The sequence below is a fragment of the Alexandromys fortis genome, unplaced genomic scaffold (genome assembly GCF_014885135.2).
Source record: "Alexandromys fortis isolate MF-2015 unplaced genomic scaffold, M_Fortis_MF-2015_v1.1 scaffold_6, whole genome shotgun sequence".
NCBI classification, from domain to species: Eukaryota; Metazoa; Chordata; class Mammalia; order Rodentia; family Cricetidae; genus Alexandromys; species Alexandromys fortis.
The window spans coordinates 9,098,892-9,124,755 of record NW_026067902.1 but is presented as its reverse complement, the minus strand read 5'-3'; the positions used below and the strand labels follow the sequence as shown (position 1 = coordinate 9,124,755).

Sequence of the window (25,864 nt, the reverse complement as noted above, 5' to 3'; positions counted from 1 at the left end):
GTATGTTTGTGTACCACATGCATGCCTGGTGCCAGAAGAGGCTAGAAGAAGAAGCTGAATTCCTTGGAGTTGGAGTTACATACATTATATGAGCCATTATGCGGGTCCTGCAAGAACAAATGTTCTTAACCGTCGAGCCATCTCACCAGCCTTTTTGAGTTAATTTTTATATAGGATGCGAAATGGGGGTCCAACTTCTAGTTTCTTGAGAGTTGTAAGGGGTTGACATTCCTCTCTAAATATGTGGTGGAACTTAGCACTAAAGCCATCTGGGCCTGAGATTTCTGTGAAAGGTGTTTAAAGAGCTGATTAAACCTGGCATCATGATTCTGTTTTCCCGCTGAGCCATTTTGAAGTCTTGCCATGTCATCTGTGTGGTCTAGTGTGCAGTTGTCCGTGCTGACCTCCCACAGTCCCTCCTGCTGCAGACAGGTTATGACATTACCTGTCTTAATCGTGGCTTGGGCAGCGTGGATCTTTCTCTTTTCTTTGTCGGTTGGGTGTTTGTCACTTCTGTTACTCTCTGAGTTTTTTAAGCTTACTGTTGGTGTCAGGGTACACATGCCACCATGCAAGAGTAGAGGCCAGAAGTCAACTTGGTGTAGCCTGGTCTCTCGTCCCACTCTTGTTGCTGCTGCTGCTGTTAGCACGAGCCTATATCTTTTATTCTCTGTGATTTTGACATCCAATAACCAAGTCCTACAGTACACAGAAAACAAATGACATGCCACGACAGAGTGACTAAATAAAGCGTGGTGATGGTCTCACACATTGCTAACCACCGTAATTAGACTTTTGACTGCAATTGTTTGATAAGCATTATCTGAAATATTTCTCTGGGTTACCGAATGAGACCTTGCCTTTAGCTCCTGTCTTCTTGGCAGCCTGAACAGCGCCAACTCCTCCCCCAGGAGAGGGTAGCAGTGAGCTAGCCCCTGCTGATGGTGACCATGTTCTGGCACGTGCATTGGGAAGGCTGTGGTCAAACCTGCAGCTGTGTCAGAATTGCTGCAACGGGACTTGGAGGAGACGCTACTCTGGCACTAGAGAAGCTAGCATGGAAAAGGATGCTGTGGTCCACATCAGAGAGGAATTTGATAAAAAGCACAACCCCATATGGCACTGCAGCATGCTCCTTGGTTGCTTCAGGAGCTGTGTGACGTGAGAAACCAAACGCTTTATCGACTTCTCCCTGGGCCCAGTCATTCCTCAGTGTTCTGGGGCTGGAGTTCCAATCCTCAGGCTGGTCTGGCGCGTGCCTTTTCCTCACAAGCCATCGCACCGCCAGCTTTGTGGGTCTTAAGAAAACAAAACAAATTAACCAACTTTTATTTAATTATCTCTACTTTCTGTTCTCTATTTCGTTCATTTCTGTTGTAATCTTTATTTCCTTTCTCTTGTTTACACCGGCTGTAGTTTTCTCTTTTCCCAGTTTTTAAAGATTATGTTAAAGATTTGAGATCTGTATTCTTCTTTTTTTAAAACTATAGGGCATGTAGACTACATAAATTACATGAAATTTTATCTAAGCATTTCTTTAGCAAAATCGCGTAAGTTTTAGTATGTTCTGTTTTCATTTTGTTAGCTAAAATATTTTCTAATTCTCTTGTGAGGTCTTCCTTGACTCCCTGGTGATTTACAAGTGTGTTATTTCACTCCAATATCTGTGAACTTCTACTGTTAATTTCTATATATAATTCCATTGTGGACAGTGGACAGAGAGCATACTTTGTAAACTTTGTAGGGTGTTGATCCCTAAAAGGGGGCTTTTAAAATGGCTTAACATGAGATATGCATAAAAAAAATTCAGTGCACTTGAGAAGAATGTCTGTTCATCGTGTGTCCCGTGTGCACTTGAGGAGAATGTCTGTTTATCAGATGGCCTTTTAGGTTTAGGGATTTACAGTGTTTTCTGCTAGCTCTGTTAGCTCACTGCCTGGGTCTTCTCTCTATTCCTGAAACAGGGAACTGAAGTCACCAACTATTATTGCTGGACTGTTCACCCTGTGTGTACTTTGGAGCTGTGTATGTTTGTGATTGTTATTTCCACTGACAGTTACACATTTATTACAAAATGATCTTCTGTGTGTCTCACAACAATTTTTGTCTTACTTGGTATTAAATCTGTTTAGTATGAGAACCACCAGTCTGGCTTTCTTTTGGCTGGAATTTGTAAAATACAGATTTCTCATCCTTTTATTTTCTGAAGTGTGTTTCACATATATAGCATACAGTTGAATCATTTTTTAAATCCATTCTGCCAATCTCAGCCTTTAAATTGGGGCATTTAATTGATTTATATTCAATGTGGTTACTGATAAGGCAGGGAATTTTTGCACTTTTTTGTATTTGATATTGAGGATTAAATCTAGGATCTTGTGATATGAAGTAGATGGTCTTCCACTAATCTTAATCTCTAGCCCTTTTTACTTTTTGCCTTAAGACTAGATCATACTACCCTGCCCTGGCTTCTATAGACTCTCTCTATAGCCTGAGTGGGTCTTAACCCTGTAGTCTTCCTGCTTCCAACCTCACAAGTAGCTGGGATTAAAGACTTGCACCACCAGGCCTGAATATGTTTTCTATCTTCTTTGTTCCTTTAGTCCCCCATTTTTGCTTTTTTTGTATTAAATGTGTATTTTCCAATGAACTCTTTTAATTCTGCTGTAGTTGTTGTTATAGCAGTTGCTCTAAGAATTATAATTAAACATCTTAAATTTAGAATAATACAATTTAGCCAAAATCAGCTTAATCTATGCACTAAACAAAAATAATGTTCCAAGACCAGGAAAATGACTTTTGCTTATGTAAACCCACAAAACAAACAAATAAATAAAGTAAGACAGTTTATAATACTAATAGCAATGTCCCAGTATAGTCTCAAGCTCTCTCTCCTCTTCCAGTCTCCCACTGTCAGTAGGATAAAGTCTTAAGCAGGTCCTGGTTGTACAGGCCTATAATAAGGTCATTTAAAAGTGAACCTTATTTTAAGAATAGTTGTAGCAAATATCACTGGAGAACTGATGGTGTAGTTGGTCATATGATCCCCAGCATCACATAAAACAGCTGTGGTAGAGCATGCCTAGAACTGCTGCACTCAAGAGGTGGAGGCAGGAGGGAGCCTGGAGCTGAGATTCCCTGTTAAAAAAAAGAAGAAGAAAAAGAAGGGTGATGCTGAAGGGTGTTCCTATGTCCCAGTAACCAACCCCTGCTTCTATTCAAGGGTAGCCAGGGCTTTCCTATAACCCCTGCTCCCACGTGTGTGCACACCAGGTCATTACTGTAGCTCCTGACCCCATACCAGTCTTTTAAAGTAGGTGAAAACCAAAATGGTTACATGTGTGCTGTCTTTTATATTTACCTGTTATTTTCTTCTTCATGTGAATTTGAATTACTGATGTCTTGTAATTCAAAACTCTTATCATTGCAAACTGAAGGATTTCTGTTACTATTTCCTGCACGACAGATTTGTTAATGATGAATCTTCAGTTCTTGTTTACCTGAAAATGTCTCGATTTCTCCTCATATTTGAGGTAGAAATTTTGCCAGTATTTTTGGCCAACAGTTTTCCTTCAGCATAACACGACATCTCCGTGTCTCTGGGCTGCTAACTTGTCTGCTGAGAAGTCCGTTGCTGACTTTCCTGAGGACTCTGTGCCCATAGGAGGTTATTTCTGTCTACCTGCTTTCTCAGATTCTGTTTCCGGCTCTGCCTTGGGATGGTTTGAGCCTGACGCGTCTGTGGGGTGTCTAAGTATTGCTTGGAATTCACTGAGCTTCCTGGATGTGCTCAATAAAGTTTGTCATCAAATTTGGGGTGTTTAGGCCGTTATTTCCTCAAACCTTTTTTCTAAGTCTTTCCCTTCTTTTGCCCTCTCAGAGAGAATACACAGTGTATACTACACATGCTTGAGGATGCTCTGTGAGTCTCAAAGGCTTGGTTCATCTTTTTCATTTTCCTCCATCCTTCCCCTGCACTAGACAATCTCAATTGGCCTACATTCAAGTTCACTGCTATTTTCTCTTTCACCTGAGCTATTTTCTCATTTCAATCATGTCCTTTCAGCTCCACAATTAACATTATAAAAACCTATTTGTTTATCTTTGTTGATGCAGTTTTGGAATGAAAAATATCTTTCTCATTCTTTTCTTGAATTTTTTATGCATGGCTTCCTTTAATTCTATAATTATTAATAATAATATTTTCAGTTATTTGCCTAGGAAGTCTAGCATGGGCTTCCTGAGGGATAGTCTCATTTTCCTATCCTTTTACACATGTTACAATTATTCATTGAAAACCAAGTATTCTGGTCATGTAATGTAGACCCTCTGGAAATCACATCCCCTAATGGTTTTGTCACTATTGCCTTTTTGGGTAGGGTTTTTGTTTTGTGACTTTTCTGGATCAGTTCTCCAGCTTGTATTTTCTTTTTTTTTTTTTTTAAATATTTATTTATTTATTTATTATGTATACAATATTATGTCTGTGTGTATGTCTGCAGGCCAGAAGAGGGCACCAGACCCCATTACAGATGGTTGTGAGCCACCATATGGTTGCTGGGAATTGAACTCAGGACCTTTGGAAGAGCAGGCAATGCTCTTAACCTCTGAGCCATCTCTCCAGCCCTCCAGCTTGTATTTTCTATGATGAGTAGTTACCATAGTCTTTGGTACCACCTTAGTGGTCAGCTCAACTAGACAGGTTTTCTGTTCTTTGTTGGAAGACTGAGTGTCCGGGCACACTGTTGCTCTAGCATTTGACCGCTCTGCCTTAGACATCTCCTCTTGCTTGGGCAGGAAGCCAGAGATGAGACCAGGATCCGCCCAGACCCTCCCTGGGTGTGTGCCCTTCCCCGCAACAGGCATGGTTTTCTAAGACCTTTAGAATGTGCTGGAACTTTTCAGAGTCACTTGTAGACATTTTACTTTCCCCATTCTTTCTCTTTAAAAACCATTTGGCCAAATTTGCTTTCCAAAGACAGTGTTGCTGCCTCCAGCAGCTGACTGTGCGAACGTCCTGTGCTCAGGGCTTTTCCACAGGACAGGCTTTGAAAAGAGTGAAATAAGGTCTGTAAATAGGGCTGTTGGGGCCACCAGACTGGTCAAAGAGTGACAACTGCTGGGGAATTCAGCTTGTCAGAGGCTAGCCCACCCACTCCTCACTGGTTGAGTTGTCATAGTTGTGAGACTTCTGAATAAGGCTATTTAAACACTGCCAAGCTTTTTGTTCTTATAAAATTCAGACAGTCTTCTTAAATAAATATTGCAAAAATTATTACTTTTCAGAGTTGTGAAAATGTTAACATGCAGGATGTTACACAGCCTATTATCTCAGCACTTAGGAGGCAGAGGTAGGTAGATCAGGAGGAGTTCAAGACCATCCTTAGCTATATAGTAAGTTCAAGGTTAGCCTGGACTATTTAAGAACCTGTCTCAAAAAAAAAAAATAATAATGACCACAAGAAAACAAGCCGGGCGGTGGTGGTGCACACCTTTAATCCCAGCACTCGGGAGGCAGAGGCAGGCGGATCTCTGTGAGTTCGAGGCCAGCCTGGTCTACAAGAGCTAGTGCCAGGACAGGCTCCAAAAGCTACAGAGAAACCCTGTCTCGAAAAACTTAAAAAAAAAAAAAAAAAAAGAAAAGAAAACAAGCAAACAAAACCCAGAGTTCTGAAAAAGTTGATTGTGATTATTTTTGTCATTGCTTTATTGATTTGTGGGAACATTCTGTGTCCTTGCAATGGGCATCTTTAACCTGAACATACTTTACAGAGTTTCCTACTAAAAGTGACTGAGGACTTTAGACCAAAATTCATCCTATCAGGGTGGTGTGAGTGTGTGTCTGTGGCATGAACATGATGTGTGTGTACATGTGTGATACATTCGTGTGTGGCATGAGCATGTGTGTGTGCATGTGTGATACATGTGGTCTGTGTGTGTGTGTGGGGGGGGTGTATGGTGTGTATGGAGAAGACAAAGGACAAGGTGAATTGCTTTTGAGGAATGACACTTGAGGTTGTGTATGACTTTTTTCCTGTTTGTATGTATGTGTATCCCATATGTGTGTGCCTGGTGCCAGCAGAGATCAGAAAAGACATTGGATCCCCTGGAACTAGAGTTACAGATGGTTGTGAGCCACCATGTAGGTGCTAGGAATTGAACCTGGCTTCTCTACAAGAGCAACAACTGCTCTCTCCAACTGACCCTACTCTGATTGTTATTTTGAGATCAGGTTTTTGTTTTGGTTTTTAATGTGAGTGCTGGGGTTTGAACCCAGGTCCTTATGTTTGCCATAGAGCTTTATCAATGGAATCATATCCCCAGGCTCCATTACAGTAATTTCTGATTCTTTGGGGGGGATATTTTTAATAATTTATTTTTATTTTTTTTATGTGCATTGATGTTTTACCTGCTTGTATGTCTGTGTGAGGGTGTCAGATCTTGGACTTTCAGACAGCTGTGAGCTGCCATTGGGTGCTGGGAATCGAACCTGGATTCTCTGGAAGAGCAGTCAATTTTTTTTCTTTTTCTTTTTCTACCCTCCCTCCCTCCCTTCCTTCCTTCCTCTGGAAGAGCAGTCAGCGTTCTTTTTTCTTTTTTTCTTTTTTCTTTTTTTATTTTTTGAGACTGGGTTTCTCTGTAGCTTTGGAGCCTGTCCTGAAACTTGCTATGTAGACCAGACTGACCTCAGATTCACAGAGATCCACCTGTCTCTGCCTTCTGAGTGCTGGAATTAAATGTGTGCACCAACTTTATGATTCTTTAATTCCATCATAAGCCAACACCTGCTGTGAGGCAGACACTATTATAAGTGTTGGGGGGGGAGATCTAAACATGATCCATGCTTCTAGAAAACCCCAACAGAGCAGTTGAAGAGACAAAAATATAATTACTTAAACATTTCATAGTAATGAAGAAAATTAGTGAACTTAAAGACAAGTTAGTTGTATGTACTGCATAATGGTAAGAGGGAGAGAGGGACTGGAGAGATGGCTCATCTTTTCAGAAGATTCAGGTTCGATTCCTACCACCCACATGGCAGCTAATAATTGTAACTCCCATCCAGAGGGTCCAGTGCCCTTTTCTGTCCTCCATGAACATGGTACACAGATACACATGTAGGCAAAACATCCATGCGCCTTAAACAAACAAGCAAATAAATAATCAATCAAATAAATGAAATTTAAAAGAGGAAACAGAGAATAGGGTCTTAAGACTACCCAACATGGTAGCCAGTACCACACAAAGACGTTGAAATTAATTGCTGTGGCTAGGCACCTGGATTTTAATTGTATTTAGTTATAGCTAATTCAGATTTAACTTTTAAATTTTATTTTATGTTTATGTGTGTGTGAGTGTGTGCCACAAGTGTGTAAGAATATATGGTGTTCAGAAGAGGGCGTCAGATCTCCTGAACTTTAAAGGTGGTTGTGAGCTATCGTGTGGGTACTGGGGACTGATTCCAGGTCTTCAAAAGAAGGAAGTGATTTTAGCTGTGAAGCCATCTCTCTAGCACCCCTCCAGTCAGATTTAAATAGCCACACAAGACACTGTATGCAGTATCACAGCTCTAAGACTTGGAACAATTGCGTGATTGGCTAGGATGTTCTAGGTTGGGGCTGAGGATAGAAGATTGCTTCCCACTGGAGGACAAAGCTTTCTTCTTTTCCCTGTTGTGATCACTCCTGCCGTATGGTTGTGCCTGCTGCCCAGTGAGTGATGTTCCAGTAACACTGAGGAAGTAGGTCATGTTTCACCCACCTGGCAGAGATCAACTTTAGTTCCCTTATATCCTAACCCCTCAGTCAAGCACAGCCTAATGGGGTATAAGTCAATGAGAAAGGCTTTAGAGGCCCCCCCAAAAGAATTAGCCATATTTCTGATACAGTAGTAAATACAACACTCCTTGCCCCACAGTCCCAAAATAAGCCCACAGCAGCTTCTGTCTTCTGCCCTTCCAACCGGACCCCTCTGTTGAAGACGTGGGAATCTTGAACCATTCTGCCCATTCCTTTTGATGGTTTTTCCTCCTTTCCCCCCTAATCCTTTTCACAGATCAGAGTATTTGAGGGACGTTAAAAACAAAAGAAGGGACCCCCTGTTTTATCAGTGATGTGGAGCAACTCTTCCCTCGGAAATTACACGCTGTCTAGGGATCCAGGATAAGCATCTATAGTATTGGCTATCTACAACTTGAATATTAAGTTTTGTTTTAAACGAAGGTGTCTTAGTTACTGTTCTATTGCTGTAAAGAGACACTATGGCCAAAGCAACTCATGAAAGAAAGTATTTAATTGGGAGCTTGCTTATAGTTTCAGAAAGCTGGTTCATGGTCATGGTGGTGGGGTTTGAGGCAGGGGGTAGGCAGGCAATAGCACTGGAGCACTGACTGAGGGCTCACACCTCACTCTCAAGTGGAGTCAGAGAGACTGGGCCTCACATGGGCTTTTGAAATTGCAAAGCCCACCCCAGAGACACATTTCCTCCAACAAGGCCACACCTCCTAATTCTTCCTTAAGAGTCTATCAACTGCAAACCAGACATTCAAATATGTGAGCCTCCGGGGGCTGTTCTCATTCAGAACACCACAGAAGGGCTATTTGTAGTTGGGTCTCAAACTGCCTTAGCTGTCTGGTCATGTGACTTGAGCCATGCTTCTCTCGTCTAGGCTTCAGTCTCTTACGTGGTAAAATAGGCCTGACTGGTTGCTCACTTTGTAGGGATATTAAAGAGGCCCAGGGAGATAACTCAGTTGGTAAAATACTTGCTGTGCAAGCAGCAAGACCTAAAATAAATTTAATCCCCAGAACCCACACAAAAGAGCGGGGTTTGAAGGCACAGGCTTATCCTCTCAATCCCAAGGAAGCAGAGGCGGGCAGGTCCCTGGAGCTCAGTGACCAGCCAGCCTAGCCCACTTTCTGAGCTTCAGGCTAGTGAGAGGCCCTGTCCTAATAAACAAGGTATGGCACGTGAGGTTGACTCCTTAGGTTGTCCTCTGCCTACACACACACACACACACACACACGTGTGCACACACACACACGTGCTTGCACACACATGCACACTCACTAAAGAGGAAGAGGAAGAAGAGAAATATCGATGCTGTAAAGGAGAGGCCATGTGAAGTTAAGTGAGATGTATGTATCCAATGCCCAACACATGCCTGCCATCTTAGCATTTCTTCCTATTGCTCCTCCTGCCCAGCCTTTAGATCATCTCAGATAGTAAAGGCTCCTGAGCCTAGATGGCAGCAGAACATTCAGTCAAGGACGACTGTCCTGACTCTAACTAGCCATGGTCTTAGATGAGCAGAAGGATGGCAGCCATTAGTTTGTGCGCTGACTCGGGGCTTTGGTGTGTCTTGGGCTGGAACAGTGGCTTTCTGTAAATAGAAAGGGGCTATATGCAGCCTTCTTTCTGTCCCTTCCACCCTAAGTTACTTGGTACATTGTAGAAGATCCCTGGACTTGCCAGCACCACCCTTCTTCCCTCCCTCTCTCCGTCCCTCCCTCCCTCCCTCCCTCCCTCCCTCTTAACTCTTGTAGAAGAGTTGCCAAAGTCTTGTACCTCAAGAGCTCAGCTTCCCACTGTCAAGGCTGAGGGACATACCACGTAAGTCTGCCCTTTCCCTTCATAACTCCATCTTACCCATAAAGTCACCCTCCTTCTCTGAGAGGAGAAGTGAAGAGTCCAACATCTTGCATTCTTATAAGATTCTCCAGGCTAGGGGGACATGTAAGAGATACATGTTTGTGCCTGTGTCCATATGAGCACAGATAAGTTTCATGTTCAGATCAGCCACTGTCAGTGCACCCAGCTGGTCCCCCAACTCCATGTGAAGAACCCAGAGGCCTTCAATTATCAACCTCTCAACTTCCCCTTCCCTCAGGCCCAATTCAGGAAAAGTGGGGTCCCCACAACTCTTCATGGACAGCTGGGGACCTCTTAGCATCTCTCCACCCCCTCTCCCCATCTCCTCAGGCCCCATGCCCAGCCCTGAGGTTTGGAGAGCCTAGTAAGTGCCCCATCAACATGTTAATCAAATTACTTAGGAGCTAAAATTGACGCTGTTCATTAATTATACAAGATTATGCTAATTGTGCATGCAAATGCATGCAGGGGAACAGAAGGTGTTCAGGCGCATGGTGGGCCATTAGCATAGAGGATGGGGTGCGGGTGCATTGGCATGCTAATGTATGCGTCCTGGCTATTTATAGTCCCCCAGCCCATCTGCACAGCAGCCACCTCTACTCTAGTTGGGGATCTTGGTGGGGAGCCTAGGCCCAGGTCTGTCAGGTAGCTATGGCCTTGGAGATACTCTGTCTTGACCGCTATGGTCAACAAATTCAGGAAGGAGCCTGAGCCACCTCCATGGATGCCTCAACTACTTTCGTCTACCTCCGCGTTCACTCTGGCCTCATCTCTGCAGGGTCTGCTTCTCTCTGGAATCAAACCGGCCCTTCCAGGTATCACAGTCAGTAAGGCAGCCCACAGTGTTCCAGCCACTCATGAAATGAAGCTAGCCCCACACTCTAACCTACGGCTGCCCTCTGCTGCTACTGGACAGACGTGCCGTTCCTGCCACGACTCTTTGGAAAGCTGTATTCCCTTTGCCTCTCGCGTCTCTCTCTGAAGTCCTCTGAGACCCAGTGCTCAAGAGCAAATAAGAACTGCAGAAACTCTTACCCTTGGCAAGCAGAACAGGTGGCTCGTGTGTGAAATACTAGGCAGATTGTCCTGCCACACCCACCACTGTGTTGTGCCAGCCTTTGCTCTTACTTTGAGTTTCTCTCTCTTTCTTAATGTACCATAAGTGACTTAAAATATTGTTCAGAAGCTAGACCTATTGGCACAGGCCTATGTTCTCTGCTGCTCAGGAGACTGAGACAGGAAGATCACAAGTTCAAGGCCAGCCTAAGTAATGGAGTGAGGGGCATGGAGCTGGAGCTCAGTGGTAGAACACTTGCCTAGCGTGCAGTGCATGAGGCCGCAGACTCAATCCCCAGCATGTCCAGCAACAGCTGCAAAGGAAAAACTCTTGCTGGCCTCTAGATCCCCTGTAACAGACGTATAAAATATAATCAGTCATATTTTACTTTGGAGTGGATGTCATATCTACTTCAGAGTGGGTGAATAAATGGGGTTATGGGTATTCAGCTTCTGTGGTGTGGACTTGAGCTGGGGGTGGGGTGAAGCAGACGAGGAAAGCATTGCTCTGGATGCTGTTCTGCTTCTACTGAGGTTCGTGAGCTCAAACACAAGGCTTTTAGGATAAAAATTAGCAGACAACTCCAATCCCCATCCCAGGTCATAGTGCCACCTTGTACTGAGAAATACATCTGCAGTTTCATGCCGTCTTTTTCTCCAAATCTGCTCGAGACTCTCATGAGTTCCACTGTTGTTCCGAACACCTTTGTCCCAACTTGTGTATCATTTATTACACTCTCTTTCCAGATCTGCACCATCCAATATGGCAGCCACAGCAGCACGTGAAAGCAACTTTAGTGAAAGTGAAATAAGGTTTCAAATATTAAGCCCCCAGTCACCATGCACCAAGGGTTCGGTAACTGCGTGTGGTTGGTAGGTGTCACTCCGGAGGAAGTGGGATGGCACTGAAATCTAGACATCTTCTTCTATGCTCCTGGCTGTCCTGTAGGTGAACTCTGCTTGGCTCTCAGCCCAGGTCTTTGAGTTACTGAGCAGTTTTCTCACTGAAAGTGGGTGCCATGATTTCAGCCCTCAGTGTCTCAGAACAGGACGGAGGAGGCAAGGAGAAAAGAGCCGAAAGAGCCTTAGGTCTGTGGGACCCGACTTCTTAGCCGGATTTCTACAAGTAGACAGTGAGATGGGACTTTCGTGAAAGGGAGTTATTTGAAGAGATATTCAAGAAGAAAAAAGAGTAAAGGAGACGCGGTAAGGCAAGAACAAGAGCTTGGCAAGGAAGTCAAACTTCCCGATGCCCTGGGGTGGTCTGAAGTATGAAGGCATCAAAGATTGATCTGTCTGGTGACTGCCAATCCACTTCACTGACCGTGAGTTGCTGACAGGGAGGATAGGCTGGAGAGTCCCAATACTATTAAATACTATTAAAGGGCAGTTCCTGAACAATTACCCATATACGTATGCTTTGGTTCGGTCCCCTGGGAAACGGGGTCAAAATGACCTCTTACCTCATCTGATCTGGCAACAGCTCTCCAGTCAATTATTGGTAATAGCCCTTTCAAATAAGCCAATCAGAATAGTCAAAGAACAACCCCCTTGCTTCTGTGGCCCCTTTAAAAGTAGACTGTACCCGCTATTCGAGGTCCCTCGGCTTCCCGAATGCTGGGGGACCCTGTCATGACAGAATTAATAAAATCCTCATGCTTTTGCATCGGCTGTAGTGTGTGAGATGGTCTCTGGGGGCGACTCCTTCTCGGTGTTTGGACGCTAGAGTCCAACAAGGCCATATGTGAGTCTAGTGTTTGTATCTGATTCCTTCTCAGCCCAGCCTTGCTTCTTTGGAATGTTCCACTGATGAAGAAGAGCCAGTTTAATCCCATTTTGAGCTGTGTTTATTCAAAGGAATAAAAAGTCCTTGGAGAAATGATTAGGAAGACCAGACTAAGTTCAGATATAGGAAGTTCAGATATATGCCTGAGATATTCTGTATAGTCCAGACTGGCCTGGAAATCACAGAGATCTGCCTACCTCTGCCTCCCTCCCGAGTGCTGGGACTAAAGGTATGATCACCATGCCTGCTCTTGACTTGTCATTTAAATCACAGGCATCTGTGTCCTGATGCGTATTTACCTCAAATGAGTGGTGCTCATAGCTCTCCTCTGTTTTGTTTTTTAAATTACATTTTCTTATCTTTCTTTCCGTTTTTTGTTTTTCAAGACCAAGGTTTCTCTCCTGGAACTCACTCTGTAGATCAGGCTAGCCTCAAACTCAGAGCTCCGCCTGCCTCTGTCTCCTGAGTGCTGGGATTAAAGGCGTGCACCACCACTGCCCACCTTAATCACATTCTGTGGTATGGAGGGTGTTGAACATAGACGCAAATAGATACTGAGCCTCAAAGAGCTTCAAAAATCATCCATCTTAGCTCATCTTATTCAGACATGTTTAGTCTAGACCATTTGAAAGCCACAATCACAATATCTAAAGGCCCACACTACAGGCAAATGGAGATCTTGAGGGAATAGCGAAGATCTACTGGTCCCTGCGTAGGACACCTCTCAGGGCTGCAGAGTCCTGCCACACCACCCTGTAACTGGGGAACCCTAGATTCTGACATCCCCACCTACAGGGACTCTTGTCAGCCGCAAAAATTCAAAGAGACCGAAGTTCACGTCCCAGCTTTAGACTTATTATTTTGTGTAACTTATTCTTGCTTAACTTGATTCTTGTTTGCACAGTGGGAACGGTCACAGATCTACACACCACCTCAGTGATGTGTAGACAATAAAAAGTGATGGACCTACCAGAGTCCCAGGCGCTCACTTAATTGCTGCTTAGAATGGATTTGCTTCAGGGTTTTGTATTGTTTCCTCTATGAAGCGTTTTATTTTCACCTCATATTTTTAGTATTTTCTCCCATTAATTCCAAGGGCAGCTCCTGGGGTGTGGCCTTTCTCTTATTGTAATTTCTTGGAGATCCAGATGAAATTGTGTCCCCAGAGATGTCTGTGAGATAATGCCACTGGGTATAGTCCCATGCTCACTCTGCTGGGGTCTGTGGGCTTGGCCTTGTCTTCTCTTCCTCCAGCCCTGTGGAGCCAGGGACATGGAGTGTTGCACAGAGGACACGGCTTTAGGGGTGGAGTGATGAGCAGGGATTTCAAATCCTCAATAAAACATGTATACATACCTACCTCTGTGCCCCGGGTCCCTGATGGTGTTCTAGATGCTCGGGTCCCTTGTCCCCATGTGTATTTGTCTCTCTGAAGCTGTCCTTCCCACCAGGTTCCTGAGCCCTCCCTCCCCCAGCTCCCAGTCTCCACACCGACATGGGTTCCCATTCCCTTTCTTCAGCGTCCTCCTCCTCCCAACCAGCAGTCCTCTGGCTCCAGCCTTGGGAGGCAGGGACACTGGGTGGCACCCTCCCTGCTGCCAAAGCTCAATCTTCAAATGGGAAAAGACCGTGACTGTGAATCTATTGATGTTCTCTGTAACCAGTGGGGTAACAAGCCGGCTCAGAAGAAATTTCTACATAACTGTGAAGAGGAGGGGGAGAAAGGAGAGGAAGGGAAAGGCAGGGAGTGTGTGAAAAAGGCTGAAGTATGGCCAGGTTAGATACAAAGTTGATAATGTCCACAGGACACAAAGTTGCAAAATTTCCCTGCCAAACAAAAATTATTTACCTTTTCCAACCAGCTTCATTATCATTTTATCAGTTTTTTTTTTTAACCAGTCAGTTTCTAACATCAGAGAGCAGCTGCCCCATTCACTGGAAATAGTATTATCAGAGACTCTTGGGCATTGTTATTGACTTAACACTCTATAGCAGCATTATCCAATATAAATACAATGCAGGCCACATGTAAGATTTTCTAGTTACAACTTCTTTAAAAAAGAATAGGTAAAATTAATGATGAATATATGTACATATATATACACATATATTCTTTAATCCAATGTATCTAAACTATTATTGTTTCAATGTGATCAAAAATGACTGAGATTTGTTTTGGGGGAAGTGAAGTTCATGTAGCTCAGGCTAGCCTTAAACTCACTGTGTGGCTGAGGCTAGCCTTGAGCTCCTGATCTTTCTGCCTGTACCCACTGAGTGCTGAGATTACTGGTATGCACTGCCATACCCAGCTAACTCCTGAGATTTTTTTTTGTGTGGGGGGGGTTGCTTTTTGGAAGCAGGATTTCTCTGTATAACCCTGGCGGTCCTAGAACTCATTTTGTAGACCAGACTGGCCTCGAACTCACTGATATCTGCCTGCTCCTGCCCCCCAAATGCTGGGATTAAAAGTGTGTACCATTTTTAGGGGGGGTGAGTTATTTTATCATCTTTTCTTCCGAAGTGTTTGAAATCCAATGTGTATTTCATACTTGCAGTACGTCTCAGATTGAGACTCACCACATTCCACGAGGTTCAGTGCTATAGAGAGGACTTCAGAGACCACAGATGTTGGGCCCCAACAAAGCTGTTTAGATTCCGCAGGTCTAGCTATGGCAGAGCCTGAGCTTCTGCACTCCTACCTAGTTTCCTTGCAATGTTGCAGGTCTGGATGCTTTCTGAAAGCCGTGGTTACGCTCACACCCCTCCAGCTAACAGTGCACAGAGTGGCACTTGGTCGTGGTACCCACCTCTCATCCACATCCCATCCACATCCCAGGAACCCTTCCTCCCAGCTCTACAGGGTTGGGATTTGGGTACCATGAGCAAGTGTGGATACTAAGAGAGTACGTTTTGGGTCATACTACCACCACCATGCTGGCCATATCATCCATGGTATTCAGGAGTTAACATCAGTCCTCTCAGTACGGGGACTGTGGCCCAATCTGAGATGTTTCCCTCCTTCTAGCCCCTGCTAAAGCATGCTGTGTGCTGAAAATTAATGAACCAGCCTTTACTCTGCCTAGGGAGCTGATACACTACCCATCTGAGTGTGGGGCATGTATGAGGACTATGTATGAGGCTCTAGGGCATCTATTTCATACAATGTCTTAACAGGTGAGAACTGTGTATAAACAGCATATAGGTAGCTACAATATGTACTATTTCAGAATATCTTCCTAATTTTAGACCCTTACGTGCTGTTTATTGTAAGAAACAGCATTGTAAAAATGCCTTCCAAACAACTAAGTAAATTGGGAACACTAACTAGAGGAGTGAGCCCACTAGATGCCTAGGAAGCCATGCTACATGCCAAGATCCTCCATGGACCTAGCCCTTGCCCTCTACTTGTAGGGCATGCCCAAAGATGCTCACAGAGTCTCACAGGGCAAAGAAACACATTATAGTATTTGCATTTCCAGTGGCTAGAGTTTTGTCCATGCTTCCTGCCAGCTATTTGGAAGACTGGAGGACTATTAGCCTCTTCACAGCAGGTATTTGTTGTTGTTTCTTGCTTACCAGTTATATAAGGGAAAAAAAGAGCTGGGTGGTGGTGGCGCACACCTTTAATCCCAGCACTTGGGAGACAGAGGCAAGTGGATCTCTGCAAGTTTGAGGCCAGCCTGGTCTACAAAAGAATTCCAGGACAGCCAGGGCTACACAGAGAAAACCTGTCTCAAAAACAAAGAAGCTAATCTGCATATCTGCATGGGGTATGTGTATATGGTATGTGTTCCCTGTTATCAGGTTTTCTGTGTATAATGAATATAAAATCTGTGGAAGAGGAATCTGCTGAGGGGGATGTCATTCTCAGTGACAGTTTTTAAAATCATATGCAACACAAGTAGGTGCATTGTTTTCTTTTTTCCTTTCTTTTTTCTTTTTCTTTTCTTTTCTTTTTTTTTTCTTTTTTTTTTTTTTTTTTTTTTTTTTTTTTTTTTTTTTTTTTTTTTTTTTTTTTTTTTTCTTTTTTTTTTTTTTTTTTGATTTTCGAGACAGGGTTTCTCGTAGCTTTTGGTTCCTGTCCTGGAGCTAGCTCTTGTAGACCAGGCTGACCTTGAACTCACAGAGATCCGCCTGCCTCTGCCTCCCAAGTGCTGGGATTACAGGCGTGTGCCACCACCGCCCGGCTGGTGTATTATTTTCTACACAGATATAATACGTATGGTGGGCACAGACTATGCCAGATATACATGGTAGAAGGTTTACATTCAGTATTGGGCATATGTAAGTATAACTACATGTGGAATATACATAGTATGTGTGATAGGTACACACACATATACTGTAGAATTTATGATTGGCACCTTCTGTGATGGATATACACTGCGCAGGTGTATAAAATACATACACTCTGTAGACAAATAAGCGGTGTGTGCATTTGTGTAATAAGGTGGTCCTGGTGATTGGTCCATCTCAGGCACCCTGTGTGCACACAGCTTGAGATAGGAGTATGGAGTGTGCACCTGTGTGTAAGCAAACAAGGAGTGTCACTGGGCTAGGAGGATGCATGGCAGGGAGCCATGATCTTCATTTGTTTACAGAACCCCCAGACCTTTGAGCCTCCAAACCTCACTGTTTCAGGTTCTTCCTCAAATTCTTTCTCAAATGCAACCAGAACTGCTTGAAGAATGCAGGGAATCCCCGAGACATGCGCCGCTTCCAGGTAGGCTTGGGAAAAGCCCTCTCACCCCATGCAAATCTACCCTTTCCTGATAGGTGAAGGGAAAGCTGTGACCCTGCCAGAGCAGATCTCTGCCTAGCCCTGAGCCTCAGGGTCTGGTGCCTGCTGGGGGTGGGGCAGCTCCATCTCAACTTATGCTGGCTGCCAAGGGAGGCTTCATTAGAGTCCCACTTAAGAAGATGCTAATTGTGACATTTTTACATGATTAACGACCCAGGTAATTTGCATAGTGTGAAGCTGAGAACAGCTGCCCTCAGCACCTCCCCAACCTGCACACCCCTCCCAAAGCAGGGGGTAGGGAGAAGGCAGCACCGATTTCCTGCCCAGAATAAAGTGGGGGCTTCTGTTGATGGGTTCTGTAACTGATTTGAGCCCCAACTTTAGGAAGGCATTTCTGTCTCCAAACTTGAATGATACTGAATAGTGTTCCCGGGTGTGCAAAAATCAACGGACGGTTCTCTCTGCCTGAGGAGCTACAACTTTTTCAGGGCTTTTGATTTTTGTAGCTCCTGAGAGGTCAGTTCATCTCGGGGGGTGTTACCTGGTTCGGCTGGATTCAACTCTACCAGCACAGACCCCACCCAACTGAACTTCCCCTCACCTAAGGACACTCTGAATTCCAGTCACCCACCTCAAGGTGCTAGTTCTCCCTAATAGGGCCCCAGCCAGACTGTCTTCTCTGTCCACACAGGTGGTGGTGTCCACGACAGTGAGTGTGGACGGACACGTGCTGGCCGTGTCTGACAACATGTTTGTGCACAACAACTCCAAACATGGCCGCAGGGCCCGGCGCCTGGATCCTTCTGAAGGTCAGGACTCCCGGCCCAGCCCTGGCCAACCTCAGTCTCCATCTTGGTGCAGCCCCTTGACCTGGGTCCTCTCCTACCTCCCAGCTGCCACCCCCTGCATCAAGGCCATCAGCCCCGGGGAGGGCTGGACCACGGGAGGCGCCACTGTCATTATCATCGGAGACAACTTCTTCGACGGGTTGCAGGTCGTGTTTGGCAGCGTGCTCCTGTGGAGCGAGGTGGGCCAACCCCTGCCGGTCTCCCTCTGGTCTCCCTCGAGTCTCAGGGCTAGGCCCTCCCCACAGGACTAGACCTGCAGGCCTCCCCTCTCCTCTCACAGCTCATCACTCCCCACGCCATCCGGGTGCAGACACCGCCACGACACATCCCTGGGGTGGTAGAAGTGACCCTCTCCTACAAGTCCAAGCAGTTTTGTAAAGGAGCCCCCGGTCGCTTTGTCTACACAGGTAAGGAATAAGGCAGCTGAAGCAGGGATTAAGATCACAGAGGGAACCCTCTGAGCTCAAAACCCAAACACAGTTGCAGGGGTGACAGAAATCTACGGGTGCACTGCATGCCCTAAGCAGCTGCTCCTCATCCCCCACACACCTTCGCCCACGCCTACTAAGTGATCTCTCAAAGTTATTTTTCCTCTTGGCCTATGTTTCTCTCCCTGAGTTTCTGGTACCTTGGAAGCAAATTCTGCCTCAAATGTTCTCCCCAAGGGATGTCTCTCCCTCCTAGCCATGTACTCTGGAGTTCAGAACCTCTTCGAGGGTTTTCTTTTTGTCTTCTTTCGTTTCGATTTTTTTTTTAACCTCTAAGGTGCTTCCAAATGGACTCACTACTCTCCCAATTTTTCCTGGGTATCTTGGGTCTTTCATACGTCCACACAGTGGTGTGTGAGCCCACAGACACATACACACCCTTGTACAATATCTCAGTGAACAGTTAGCACAAGGCTCAAGGGGATGCACTGAAAACTGGGTTCCATTTGACCACTGGTGGAAATCCTCATTCACTGCTATTTTTGCATCGGCCCCCCCTGCCCCCCCAAGCCACTGGCTTCTCCCCATACTCACTGAAGCTTGGGGGCTCAGGATACCCTCGGGTAGCAGGTATCCTGAACTGCAAACCCAGGATGGGTGGGAGGGTGGAGTTACAGAGTAGAGGACTTGACAGAGGAAAACCCACCCCTGGGAGTCTGTGCTGAAGTAGCTAAGCTATAACTACAGAGGAACAGGGAGGGAGACGTTGGTAGCAGAAGACTGGCTAGTGCCAAGCCCAGGAAATGCACACTTCATGCTTTGGGGAAAGGAGAGGAAACTGACTAAGTCTAGCATTGGAAGTGAAGAAAGAGCTTTGAGACCAGGGAGGAGTAAGGCCAGGGAGGAGTAAGGCGCTTAAGGGGAAGAGGGGGAAGAGTCAGGGGCGGAGCACTGTGCCCTCCTGAGAGCCCATGGTTTTGGCTCCTCCCTTTCCTGAGGTGCATGCAAACCTTGATAATTGCATGTTGCGGAGAAGCTGCCTGATCCATGATAAATAAAGATTGTTCAGGTTTTTTAAATGGCAAACTGATATGACCAAATGCAAAAATCCTGAGTATAGAAGTGTGTGTGTGTTGATGCCAAGCTTGGCACAGAGCCTGGCTCAGTAAATATTTGTTGCGTTAATTCTGACCAAATAAAATGAAGGAACTGAGATGACTCCCCTGACGTTCACTGATACTTGAGCGAGGGGTTTCTGGGCAACATGGAGCCGGACTTGGGGGAGGTAATTCTGTTCCAGGAGGGGTGTCTTCCAAACATTGCCATTCTCCGCAGCCCTAAATGAGCCTACCATTGACTACGGATTCCAGAGGCTACAAAAAGTCATTCCCAGACACCCAGGGGACCCTGAGAGGCTGCCTAAGGTACTCAGAGGAATGGGTCGGGAATAAGGATGTCCAGTGGGCGAGGGGATAAGGAAGACCCTCCAGGGCCCCGCTGCGCCCCAGGGGCTGCCCCTCGGTCCTTCTGTCTCCTCCCCTGCCCTAGGAAGTGCTGCTGAAACGGGCGGCTGATTTGGCGGAGGCCCTGTACGGAGTGCCCAGCAGTAACCAGGTATGGTGCCTCTGCCCGCCTCCCAGCACTAGGGCCCGGGGCTCTGACCCCGCGCCTGCCGCTGCCCCGGCCGTGCCCCCTTCTTGTCTTCGCAGGAGCTCCTCCTGAAGCGTGCGGCGGACGTGGCCGAGGCTCTGTACAGCGCCCCGCGCGCACCTGCACCCCTCGGACCCCTGGCCCCTAGCCACCCACACCCCGCCGTCGTGGGCATCAACGCCTTCAGCAGCCCCCTGGCCATCGCCGTCGGGGATGCCACCCCGGAGCCGGGTGCGTTTCTCCACCCCTGCCCTCAGTTGCGGTGCACCAGAAGAACCCAGCGCCGCTAGCTGGGCTAACCGCCACTCTCCCGCAGGCTATGCCCGCAGCTGCGGCAGCGCGTCGCCCCGGTTCGCGCCCAGCCCTGGCTCTCAGCAGAGCAGCTATGGCAGTGGCCTTGGAGCTGGTCTCGGCAGCTACGGTGCGCCGAGTGTCACTGGCCTCGGCGTGCCCGGGTCCCCTAGCTTCCTCAATGGCTCCACCGCAACCTCACCTTTCGCTAGTGAGTGTTCCCAGCCCACAGGAAGGGGGCGGGTCCAGCCTGGGAATGCTGAATAGACTCAGCCCTGCCTGCAGCCCATCCTGGGGTGAGGGCTTCTAGTTCCTGCCTTATGCGGGTGGACCTTGACCTAGCCATGGAGAGCCCTCAGTCCTCCTTTCATTCGCCCACTCCCTGATTTGGGGCCTTGCCTCACTCCTCGGGGAGCCCCGGGATCCTGGGGCCAAACTTCTTGCACCTTAAGCCCTCTTTGCTGACCCCAGTTGTACACATCGCTTCTAGCCCTCCCATGATTGTGGAGCCGCCCTTAATTAGGGGGACCTCTGCTGAAACCTGATGGACAGCAACCTTTTGGTCCTTCGCCGGGACTTCGGGAGGAGGCTGGCGGCCCCTGCTGGAAGCCTAAGGAAACTCTAGAGACTCGGGCTTCCAGCGCCCCGCAGCCCCGGGATGTGTGGCTCCGGGTTTCAGCAGCACTTCCTGGGGCAGGGGAGGAAACGGTGGACCGAGTGGCGGCCCCTAGGGGCTCGGCGGGGCCCTGGAGGAGCTTCCTCACCCCCTCACCCATAGGACACTTATTCCTGTCCCGTCCCTCTGAGTGCCTTGTCCCTCATGTTCTCCCAGATGGTTCAGGCAAAACGAGAATTCCTTGTCATCAGGACTGAATTCAGACTTGAGTGTTTTAGCCAGGAGCTGACAGACTTTCAACAGGTTGCACCTTTCAGTAAAACAAGATCAACAACACCCCCCAGCCCCACCTCAGATAGCTCTTGTATCTGAATATGTCTCTAGAAAAGCAGACAAAGTTCAGAAAGAACGTTATGATTTTGTAGGCCCAATCTGAATGGTAGTTGCTTGGCATCTTGGGTTAAGGTAGCTCTCTGATAGATGGATGGGCGGTGGATTTTTATGCCTTATCATTTCACACTGCCTGCTAGTCTCTTGCAATACCGATGGCTGCTTGGTGGGTACTTATAATCCACATGATGAGAGCACTAAGCTTGGGGGTTCTCTGTGTACCCTTTCTCACCAGCAAAAACTCCTCTACCAGTCACAATAGAGGTTGTCCCTTAGGGCCTGGGGCACTACTGAATCTGAGAAATAGTGACATCTGCCAAAGGAGGAGCTTTTGTGGCTCTACCTGCCGTTCCCACCCTTCTGCCTCTTCATTACCTAAAATAACTGTCTAGCCCCCTGCCTAGCTTTCCTTACCAGGGCTGCTGCTCTCACTGGCTACAAATCCAGCCTGGCACTCTCCTTTGACCTTGACTTAATTTGTGGAACCCAATGTCCCCCCCCCCAAACCAGAGTACACACAGGCTGTTTCCTGTGTCCCCCCCCCCCCAGGCCGGTCTCTCCTGGCGCCTAGCCAGCTTCTACTACTCCGCATCCCTTTCGTTCTAAGACCGTGACCTCCCAGCCTTCTGGTTTCCGTTGTATTGGACTCTCTCGCCCTTTTCCAGACACACAGCAGTGTGTCAGCAGTGAAAGGGGGCTGCCCCAGTGCACAGTCTCTCCGGGGTCACCCTAGTCAGCCAGACCAGAACTTCCAAAGTCACTCACCCTCAGCAGGGTCACTTGGGGCGCTACCTAGGCCTGTTCCCATCTCAGAAAGTGTTTACTCAGGCCCACATCCATTCCCCCTGAGTGTGGGGTGCTTTGTGACACACTTACATAAAGTGTCCTCACTGAGTTTGCCAGGATGCCCCTAAAATGTCGTCAGAATTGTCCTACTCAGAGGATCTAGGGCTGTCTTTGTAGAGCTCCTTAACTCTGCAAAATGTGGGTATTAGTTCTCTGGGCCTTGGCAGACACCACAAATATTCCTTTTTATATAACAGGTGTTAAGCACTCCGTAATGCCCAGGTCTTTACCAGGAAGCACTGAGCATTTTTCTCTAGGAGATGGTGACCGCAGGCTAAGGATGTTGAGAATAGGATACTATTGCAATCATTTTTATACCCACAGTCAGCGAATGGGTGTTCTGATGTCAAAGTAGCCTTCTCAGCCACAGATTTCTTCTAGGAAGTCTGTACCTGCTGTCCCTTGCCTGCTGGTTGGAGGAGATTAAAAATCCTACCTGCTGGTCTTTAGAAGATCAAAGCCGGGAATTGGTTCAGATGAAAACATAGAAGGTGGAACTGAGATGCGCTACACACAGGAGCCCTAGCAGATACAAGAGGCTCCCGGGGTCTAGGCTGGAGATGGCAGGGCCTTGAATTAAAGTGGAAGAAATAGTGCCCAGGGTTGGGGAGCAGAAAAGCAAAGTGCAGGGCACATTGCGTAGGAACATTCAGTAGAGATGAACTAGGGGCTTGTGTGAGCTGTCGTCCATGGTAGAGCAGCTTTAGACAGGAGGGTGCGTATAGGCTTCACAGACACCAAAACTTCATCCGTGTCTCTTTACTCCGGCTTTGATGTGACCCTTGACCTTTGAGCGTAGCCTTGGCAGTGCAGCCCCATAAACATTCCCTAGCGTTTCAGAGCTCCTGTGGTGTTCAGCAGGAATCCCACCTTTCCATCTCTTTCTTATCTCCCATCTTTGAGAGCACTGCCCACTACTTGTTTTTTGTTTCGTTTTCCCTGGGCCTGATCCTGTCATCTCCAGCCCTGAAAATGGTGCTCAGAACACCTGAAAAGGCCAGGGCTGGTCCAGCACCCAGCAGCTGCCATCTTACCTCTAGACATTATCTTGTCCTGGTCTTCTCAGGACCCCCATAGCCCCCAGGGAGGTCTGAGCCTGCAGCCTGGTCAACAACCCACACGGGACTCACTGCCCACGCGGCACCCCAACCCTGCTGCTCACTCTGGTGCTGTCTTCCTGTTGTGTCTCCCACTGCCTTCCTTGCTGCACCTGCCCCTTCCTCGCCCCGCAGTCATGCCCTCTAGCCCCCCGCTGGCGGCTGCCTCCTCCATGTCCCTCCCGGCCGCTGCCCCCACCACCAGCGTCTTCTCCTTCTCGCCTGTCAACATGATCTCCGCTGTCAAACAGAGGAGCGCCTTCGCCCCTGTGCTGCGCCCACCCAGCTCCCCATCGCAGGCCTGCCCCAGAGCCCACAGAGAAGGGCTTCCAGGTGAGCAATCAAGGCTGCCTCACAGTGGCCTGAGGGAAGGCCTGCTGCATCTGGTCATCACAGTGTCCCATGCAGGGCCCAGCAAGAGGTTCTGTGGGGGTCCAGGAAGGCCGTCTGAACTCCACTTCCTTGAACCTTGACCCTTAAAGCTAGCTGTGCCCTGGCCTTTGTCTAGACCCATTCAACTGGCCCCTTGGCCAAGGAGATTGAAATCCCAAGTGGAAAAAGTCCCTGTAGTCCAGCCCTGTTCAATAGAGCCTAGAACAAAGACCTGACCCTACGAGATGAAGGAAGCCATATAGGTTGCATGTCTTTCTCCTGTGTCCACCAGAGGGACTTACCATGTTGATGCTGGGTTATCTAATGAACAAGAGGGCACTGACCTTGAATAAGGGTTAGCCCAACTTCCCCTTTCCCCATGTACAGATTAGGAATTAAGAACAAGTTCCCCTCCTGTGTCCAGTAGTGAAAGGGACATTCTCTCGTTTTACTCACAGGCAGCAGATACTTTCAGCCCACAGAGCTTTCCCCACCCAAACAGTCACTGGAAGCTCAGCTGTGGGGAAGGAGGTAAAAGTAACAGAATGTGGGATAGAGCAAGTCTGAGTTGGGAGGGATAGCGGGGGTGGGGGGGCAGAGCTAGATAAGATTGTCATGCCCACAAGACTGGCAGGCGTTGATGATGATACAGGGATGTCTGGAAGGATCTCCTGGAACCCAAAGCAGAACTTAGCCCTGAGCTCAGCACCTGGCTTTGTCACCTACCCCATAGTCGGTGCTTAAAAAACAGGAGTTAGATTCTTAGGTGAATATGGAGTCAGAAGGCCCCCGTCAAGTGCAGAAGCCTCTCGAAGGTTTCATTGCAGTTTGAAGTGAGCTGACAGCGGCTGGGGTAGAACATGCCCTACAGGATAGTCTCCCAGATAGTAATGGTCATTCCTCAGGGGAGAATCCGTGTTTGTTAGTAAATGGTGATAGTCATCCAGTTTTCAGTAAACTGAACCACACAGTGAATCTTCTAAGAAAACAAATTTATTAGAGCACAAATTTTATTTTTTATTTATTTATTTTTGAGACAAGCCCTGGCTGGCCTCGAACTCACAGAGATCCACCTGTCTCTGCCTCCTGAGTGCTGGGATTAAAGGTATGCAGCACCATGTCAGGCACAAAATTTATCTTTAAAAAGAATGTTCATCTTGGGCATTAGTTCCTGAGAGTATCTTTGGGGTTTAGGAAGAGATACTCATGTCGTCTTCTAAATATGATATGATTTGCTGAGGCCAAAATAGTCAAGGAAGCCAAGCCTCTGTACTAGACCCATAGTCATCCTTCAGCCCCATGCAGGATGAACTTGGGGAACTGTAGACAGCACCCAGAAAGGCCTCTGAGCCCTAAGATTTTCTCTATGAGACTCTGGGGATACTGGAAGGAGTGTGAAGCACAAGAAGACAACTAAGGATGCCAAATACACACAGTAGTTAGGGAATCCACCTCATCACCAGGGAAACTGACTGTACTGGAGGGTGGTACAGAAACCCACGGTAGTCCAGAAAAACTAGCTGTAGTGGAGGATGGTGCAGCAACCCACCATGGTCTGGAAATTTTCTTCTGTGCTCTGCCCTACTCCGCAGATAGAACGAGTTCTTTCCCTCTGCAGACTGTTCCTCTGGACATCCAGACAGCTCTGAGGTGGTGGTTCAACTAATTCCAAACTTATATACAGGGGAAGAGGGCTAGAAGACTGGTTGGTGTGCCATCCACAGTATGAACTGCTGTTGAGAAAGGGCTTGCCCAAGCAGGGTTTGAAGAATTAATTCCTTTTCTAGGGGAGGAAGCCCCAGCAAGGTGTGTAGAGAGGGAAGCCAGGATATAGAAACCCATATGCAAGGCATTAGAAGATAAGTCATATAGATAAATGTAAAAAACTTAACTCATGAATGAGCTAATAGGGTGACTAAGTGACTTAAAGAATACATGAGGGCCGGGCGGTGGTGGCGCCCGCCTTTAATCCCAGCACTCAGGAGGCAGAGGCAGGAGGATCTCTGTGAGTTCGAGGTCAGCCTGGTCCACAAGAGCTAGTTCCAGGACAGGCTCCAAAGCCACAGAGAAACCCTGTCTCGAAAAACCAAAA

The 25,864-nt window shown here is 47.1% G+C and overlaps 1 protein-coding gene across 8 annotated transcripts in view; it reads left to right on the top strand.

Annotated features, from left to right (window-relative positions):
* Positions 1 to 25,864, top strand: part of Ebf4 (EBF family member 4) — a 70,863-nt gene that overhangs the window by 41,404 nt on the left and 3,595 nt on the right. For 2 of the 8 annotated variants that reach the window (XM_050134141.1, XM_050134149.1), the window contains exons 8-16: positions 17,135 to 17,216; positions 17,926 to 18,261; positions 18,363 to 18,489; positions 19,846 to 19,934; positions 20,059 to 20,124; positions 20,220 to 20,391; positions 20,477 to 20,662; positions 23,536 to 23,733; positions 24,231 to 24,303. In XM_050134141.1, coding sequence (XP_049990098.1) covers positions 17,135 to 17,216; positions 17,926 to 18,261; positions 18,363 to 18,489; positions 19,846 to 19,934; positions 20,059 to 20,124; positions 20,220 to 20,391; positions 20,477 to 20,662; positions 23,536 to 23,733; positions 24,231 to 24,303 — 1,329 coding nt within the window. Of the gene's footprint in view, positions 1 to 17,134; positions 17,217 to 17,925; positions 18,262 to 18,362; positions 18,490 to 19,845; positions 19,935 to 20,058; positions 20,125 to 20,219; positions 20,392 to 20,476; positions 20,663 to 20,941; positions 23,734 to 24,230; positions 24,304 to 25,864 lie in introns of those variants that run through there. The other 6 variants (XM_050134143.1, XM_050134145.1, XM_050134147.1 and 3 more) reach the window with 6 other exon arrangements.